A 7,281-nucleotide genomic window follows, 5' to 3' on the forward strand; every position below is an offset into this window, starting at 1 on the left:
TATATATATATATATATATATATATTAATACAGTTATATATAAGTTTTAATGTTTAAAAAACAATTTAAATAATAAAAAAGTTGTATGCTTTGTAGTGCCAAAAGCATGGTTACTTGTGAAATAATATTGGTGTTGAACGATCATTTGGTACAAAAAATATACATTTCATAATTAAAGGTATTTCTTCATTAGAATTGAAAACAAAGTGGGAGAAGGCTGTTCAGCCTTTTCAAAGTCATCCTCCACCTTACAAAACAATATCAAATTTACTGTAGTCATTCAAGCTATTAACTTCTAGATGCATATCTAATAAATGTATTCAAAACTTTAAAATACATTGTAGTAACATACCACATCATCAGGAAATCATTCTACTAGTTTTTAAAATTAAAAAAATGATTTTGTTCAAGATCAAGGCTGCATTTGGACTTGCTTTCAAAGATTAAAGTTATTGTATCTGATAATCAAATTAATATTTCTGTCAACTGTCTATCAAATTAAGTACAGTTTGTGCAGCAGATCTCACACACACTGTACATGTAAATACAACTGTGAGTGGATTTTACGTATCAGAATCTTCATGTTATAATGTATAATCAGCTTTCTGTAAATTTCAGAAGTTCTGCCAAGGTTGAAAAAAATATACTCAGAGAAAGTATTAACCTAGTGATAAAATATTATGCGATAAAATTATTCTTCCTACTTTTGAAACATGTAAATAAAGCCTATAGTAAAGCATATGATAGGTGTACATGCATTAAACTTTTCCTGCAGTTTGTATTTATGTATACTTAATTTATTTGTAATATAGCAAAATTTGATTGTTAAAAGTATTTTTCTTATACCTATATAGTTTTATTCTTCTTAAATTTTACTTTAAATTTCATCAGACTTAAAATGTATTGAGGCATAGATGATGAACATGTGCATTGACAAGTGTAAACATATTTGAATTTGTCCCTTTTGCTGCAGGAAAGATCTAGTTACCAGTTAATACAAAAACTACAAGATCAATTTATATGGTATACAAACACTCTTCTTTTAGAATTTTATACATATGTATAAGTAATACCATCATATTTTATAATATGCAACTTAATCTTTCATCTCTTTGATATTATGAATGTACATCTATATGTATCATCAGAACGTGCTGAATATGTTTCACATTCCAGTTAAACTGGGTGTGTGAAGATGACAGACTTCCCTACTTGGCTCAGACATTGTTCTACATGGGAACAAGTGTTGGAAGTATTGTGTTTGGTTTCATATCTGACAGGTATGTATGCCTATTTATTATAAACTGAATGAAATAAAATTGATGTGGGCTTGCAATCATTGGACAGCAGCCTACAGTAAAGAAAGATAAATGCGCAAGTTTTAGTGGTGGCAAGTGTATATATAGTGCTGTGAAATTAACTGTATCATAAGCTAGAACATCTTTAAGGATTTTGTGTTTATGGGAGGAAACAACAAATATTTAATGATTTTTTTATTTTAAAGATCACTGAGTAGGAGCAAAGGGAATTTTTTCAGAGTACTTATGTTTTGGGGTTTAGGAAGGTAGGTAATGAAAGGAAAACTTCAGTATGATGCTACATGGGGCTGTTTCAGTCCACTTTTTGTTGAGTGATGTCACATGTAGCTTTATCAATCTTCTTAGCAATTTCGGAGTTACATAACTACCTCCTGTTATGGTTTATCATAACATTTTTGTAGATTGTTTTAATTAATACATAATTTCCTAATATGGAGAGTTTAACTGTAGGTGATATTTTGTTTAGGATGGGTATAGGGTGGCAACTTTTGTAGTGAATACATTGTCTTCTATTTGTTTTTTTCGTATGAATCAGTATGCAGAAGGTCTTTTTTTTTTTTTTAAGGAAGTACTGATAGCAAGAAAGTTTATTAAGGGGTTAATCAAGAGAAAACTTCATGTTTTTTTTTGGGAAGAATTATCATATGAAAATAGTTTTGAAGTTAATCAGCACAATCTATCAAAATAGGAAAAAAAATCATCAGTATAACATTTCCCACTTTGAGAATTTATAGTGCTTTCCTGTGAGATCTGACTTCCAGTGTCACCATACAGAAGTTAAGTACATTATATCAAAACAATTACAGAGTTTAATCACATCATTACAGTTGATGTTGCCACATCCAGTCATACTTTAGCTGACAACAATGCATCTTGACAATAGCCGTGCAGTGTAATTTCATTGCAAAAGGCTCTGTCATAAGAAGACTGTCATGTCCAGAGCACACACTTCCTCCCTGATTACTTTCCATAATTTATCTAGTGTACTAGAATGGTAGTTTCCCAGTGCCTTTTTTATCAGTTTGAGTGTGTAGATATCCATAGGTGCTGTATCTGGCAACTTAAATGGTATATCTTCATATGGAACAGAATGAATATATACTTCATTCTTTAGCTGCTTCAGGTGTATGATTTTTGAAGTGAAGGTATAAGTGGAAGCCTTATCTTGGTGAATCCATACTGTGTTGGACTCATTTCCAAAAGTAGATCTTTCTTTATTATGTTGTGTACTGTTGCTTGGAGCACATGGATGACATTTGCCACTGACTTTCGTGTTATTGGATTCTTACATCTTACATACCACACTTTGCTTACCCTGGTTGGGAAATGACTTGTTGCAGGTCTCATCCTGGTTCCCCAAGTTGATCCATATTCCTTTGCTTTCAAATGCCATTAAGTACAAGGGATATACTTATCTTCAAAATTCTAAATCCCTGGTCTGAACATATCTTTATGATCTGAGTGTATGAATATTTTGTGTTAGAAAGGAATGATACATATTTTTTCCAGTAGTGGTCAGTTTTTCTGTTTATTTTTTCTTTTGCATCACACTACTTACGAAATGCCAGACATGTCAAAATGTGTTTTTGATGCATTCCATTCCACTGTGACTATATCGGCTGTGGTTGCCACTTGAATTGTTGATTTGTATATTCAAAGTCATTTTAATATAGCTTTAAAAACCTTCTGTATAATTCTTATCAACCTGTAGTTTCTTACAAAAAATATGGTCTTCTAAAACTTTCTGTTTATGTTTACCACATCATAAATGACATCACACTATATTTCCTTTTTATATTAAAGAGACAACACATTTATCAGCATCATTATGGAAACTAATGACAGCAAACTATTACTTTCCAATAGACTTCTGTGTACTTTAGACATCTCTATTTATACACGTGATGAAGGACTATAAATTCCAGATTTCTCTAAACCTTACTATCCATCCAAATCTTAATTATTGACCTATCTCATATTGTTTTATATTTTAAAAACTTAGCAAGAAGTGTTACATTCAGACAAAGTGATCTGCAATGAGTACTGTGATGGCTCTTTTTTTTTTGGTAATATTTTATATTTGTTATACATTGAAAACCAGGTCTTAAGGAAAAGCATAGTAAAACCTCAAATAACATGTTGCATTGATGACATCTTCTTTTGATTTTTGGATAGCTGGTACTAATTTACTTCAGGTTTTGTTCGCATGATAGTACTTCTGATGTTAGTTTATTTTTAAAAGCCCATCTTCTACACACCAGCTTATATAAAAAATAAGCCAACAGATCATGATATCCACAAAAAATAATAATTTTCTCTCACCATAGTAATTAAAATATCATATGCCATCTGTCTTAACAAACTTTATACTAATAAAAACATTAAAAAATTTACAAAGATAAAGACATCATACAAAAAAGGTTATGAATATTATGAAATTGGTAGAAAGATTGAATAAGCTAAAATAGCTTAAAGAGAAACTACTCTTAAACAAAACAGTATTAAAGAATCAAATAGAATTTCTTCTGTTATCTATCATCTTAATTATCAAAACATATTGCATATTCTGATAAGGCATTTCAAATTACTCTGTCTCAATGATAATTTAAAATACATTTCCTTAAAATACCCAATTAAAAATCTCAATTATCCTAGTTCATGCTCAAGTTAATAACATTCCATCACAAAATAGTTATTATTCTCACTGTTGTATTTTCAAATTCATGAAACTTTGATACTTTATAAATTAAATAAATAAAAGCCCTAAACAATTACTAAAGATTTACACAATGCACATTGTAAAAAAATAAGTAAAATGTAACCATTATTTTATGCTGGACAAACATAAATGACTCTTAGAGAGTATTTAAACAATCAATAAAATTTTAACAATAAAAAAAAATATTTGTGATTCCTGCATTTTTAAACCGCCTGACCTTTCTATCAATGATCTAGTTCTCTTTATACACTTGTGTAAGAAACTGGATTTATAGAAATTAAACAGTTGGAAAGGTGGAAGAAGCCCAGATAAAGATTATTATATTTTGTTTTCTCTCATGTCATATCCATCTGAGAGCCTTTTTTTATTTATGTTATTATCTTAATTTTTTTGTTATCATTAAAATGTGATTTCTTATTTTTTGTGTATAACATTTATTTCATTATAATTATTTGTCATTTAGTAATTATTATCTATATTTGTAAGGCCTAGCATAGCCTGGTGGTTAGTACACTTAACTTTCAATCTATGGGCTGTGGGATCAAAACCCAATGTGAAAATGCTTGCTTTTTCAGGAATGGGGACATTATATGCAATGGTCAATCCCAATATTCATTGTTAAAGAGTAGGCCAAAACATGGCAATTGGTACATTGACTTGCTACCTTCCCTTTAGTCTATCACTTTAAAATTAGGAATATGGCTAGTTCAGATAGCTTTTGTATCTTTGCATGAAATTCAACAAAACAAACATATTTGTAATCAATTTTTGTTCCTAGGCTACTGTTAAAATTTCTGTTTTTTAATGGTCCTCTTCCTAATAATTTGTTTGTTCCAAACACTTCTGCTTTATTTCCTTTTCCAGTCATTTTATACACTTTAAACTATTGTTCTACCTGCAACGTTCCCCTCCAAACTAAATACTTTGTTTTTGAAGTGGACTGTCATAGATACTCATGATGTCACTGAAAACCACTTGTCTCTCACAATTTACACTTCATGAAAGAGGAAGGTCTGCATTCCATAAACATGTTAGGACTTTTATTTGTGCAACATAGTATTAAGAATCAAGGAATTTATTATTGATTATGTGTTTAATTTTCAATTTTGTATGTATGTATATATATATATATATATATATATATATATATGTGTGTGTGTGTGTGTGTGTGTATCAGAACATTTGTGTTTGTTATTATAGCTGTAAAATATTTCTTAACATGGAACTTTTAAATGATATTCTTTCTGGATTATTTTAAATATGTAATTTTTTATACAATTATTTTTTATTACATGGCATTATTTATATTCAATAAAATTAGATTATGCCATTATATAAGGTGAAACTTGTTTATTTTTCATGAATATATATATTTTTAACATCCATCCTATTTTAACTACTTTTTATACTGAATAGTGTATCATTATTTCAAACACTTAAGTTGTGAATGTGGGTTGTAAACTTAGTATTTTCTTTGAGAAAGTACCAATACAAACTGAAATAAAATTAATTAATTAAAATTTTGATGTATTTAATTGAATTAACTTTTCATAGTAATTCTTCATATTTTCAGTGTTTGATAATATAATGTTTAATTTTAACTTTTATACCTACTGAATTTTATGTAATTGTTATAATAAACCTTGACATAATTTTCTAAAAAAATATTTTCATTATGTTGTCTCTCTGTAAACCTTGTATGGTTTCAGGTTTGGACGAAGACCATCCATTATTGCAAGTTATGTGATAGCTTTCTTAGCTGGCATTAGTTCTTCCTTTTCAACTTCCTTTGGAGTGTTTGCTGCTTTGAGGTTTTTTGTAGGAGCGTGCATTATTCCACTATCAGAAGACCCATACATTTTAGGTAGGACTTGGATATCTCTGTTAATATTTCTTCTTCATTCAAAAACAAATCTTCAAATTCTTAGAAGCACTCGCTTCAAAAATGACCTTCTCATTCATAGCTGCAATAAAAGTACTTAAGAACAAGTACTTGTTGGAAGACTGCCAAGTATGCCCTTATATGGTTGCTTGTCAGATTTATGTAATGTGTTAGAACCAGTGTGATCATACTTTTTTTCATAATCAATCCTTTATGTGTATGGTTACCAATAAAATTCTTAAGAAGTAATGCACACCTCTTTTTTTCTACTACTTGAGCTCACTTAGTTAACTTTTGCAAACCAAAAATTCCTTGAAACTAATTTATCACAGAAGAAGCTCTTAATATATTAGTTTTTCTGATATTAACTTTGATCTAAACTTACATTTTTTGTAGCTTAGCACAAATTTCATCATGAAACAGAAAAGAATGAATGTAAGTATCAGCAGAATTTTTACATTTATTCATAAAGTGGAGTTTGAATTTCATAGATTAATGTTCAAGTTCTACCCATCTTAAGAGGCTAGCAAAAGTAATTACTGCTAAAATAAAGTTTAGATCTACCATTATGGAACAACAAAAAATGTACATGAATAATAGTTTTTACACTTTTACATTATTTTAAATTACTTTACACACTAATGTGTATTTACCTATCATTAGAGTTACTGCTAATTTTGGCTTCAGCCATCTAATAATATCAATTTAGAAAACCTATTTGAAATCAAGAAATGTACTTTTCATATGCTTTCTTGCCTTTGGTATGTCGTGACAGAAATTATTTTAATGTCTTGTATGAATCATTTTGTACCTTTCTTGTAGGTTTGGAGTACATTGGTGTAGAAAAAAGAACACTGGTGATTGTTTGTTGGACAACAGGCTACGTTGTATTTTCAGTTATCTACCCATGGATAGCTTATGTTGTAAGAGATTGGCAGTTACTTAACATCATCACCATATTACCACTCGTTTTAATTATTCCATTAGGAAAGTAAGTTTTGTTTTTCTTACACTTTAGTGTCGGTTAAATTCAGAACTTCAGCAGATCTCTTCTATGTTTATGTTATTTCTTTGTGTGTATGTTTTTATATATATACCAGTATAAAAGCCCATTGAAAATGATGGGAAACCAAAGCCTACCAAGTTTGAATTCTCCATTATGCATTTGCAACTTTGCTGTCTAAACAGACAAGAAAAATAAAGGGCCTTCTAGCTTCAGGAAACCAAATCCTATCATGAGCAATATCTCCTTTATCTAAAGAGCGTCTGTTCTCAGCATCAATCCTTGTCCCAGCATTCATTGATCACAATTATTTTCTAATCACATCAATTGCATTATTCCAGTATTTCTCTTAAAACCA

The 7,281-nt window shown here is 29.5% G+C and overlaps 1 protein-coding gene across 1 annotated transcript in view; it reads left to right on the top strand.

Annotated features, from left to right (window-relative positions):
* LOC106474956 (carcinine transporter-like) overlaps positions 1 to 7,281 on the top strand; it is a 30,247-nt gene that overhangs the window by 2,415 nt on the left and 20,551 nt on the right. The window contains exons 3-5 of the mRNA XM_013935656.2: positions 1,177 to 1,280; positions 5,748 to 5,902; positions 6,743 to 6,911. Of these exons, the coding sequence (XP_013791110.1) occupies positions 1,177 to 1,280; positions 5,748 to 5,902; positions 6,743 to 6,911 (428 nt within the window). The remainder of the gene's footprint in view (positions 1 to 1,176; positions 1,281 to 5,747; positions 5,903 to 6,742; positions 6,912 to 7,281) is intronic.

The sequence above is a fragment of the Limulus polyphemus genome, unplaced genomic scaffold, assembly GCF_000517525.1.
Source record: "Limulus polyphemus unplaced genomic scaffold, Limulus_polyphemus-2.1.2 Scaffold7904, whole genome shotgun sequence".
In the NCBI taxonomy this organism is placed as follows: domain Eukaryota; kingdom Metazoa; phylum Arthropoda; class Merostomata; order Xiphosura; family Limulidae; genus Limulus; species Limulus polyphemus.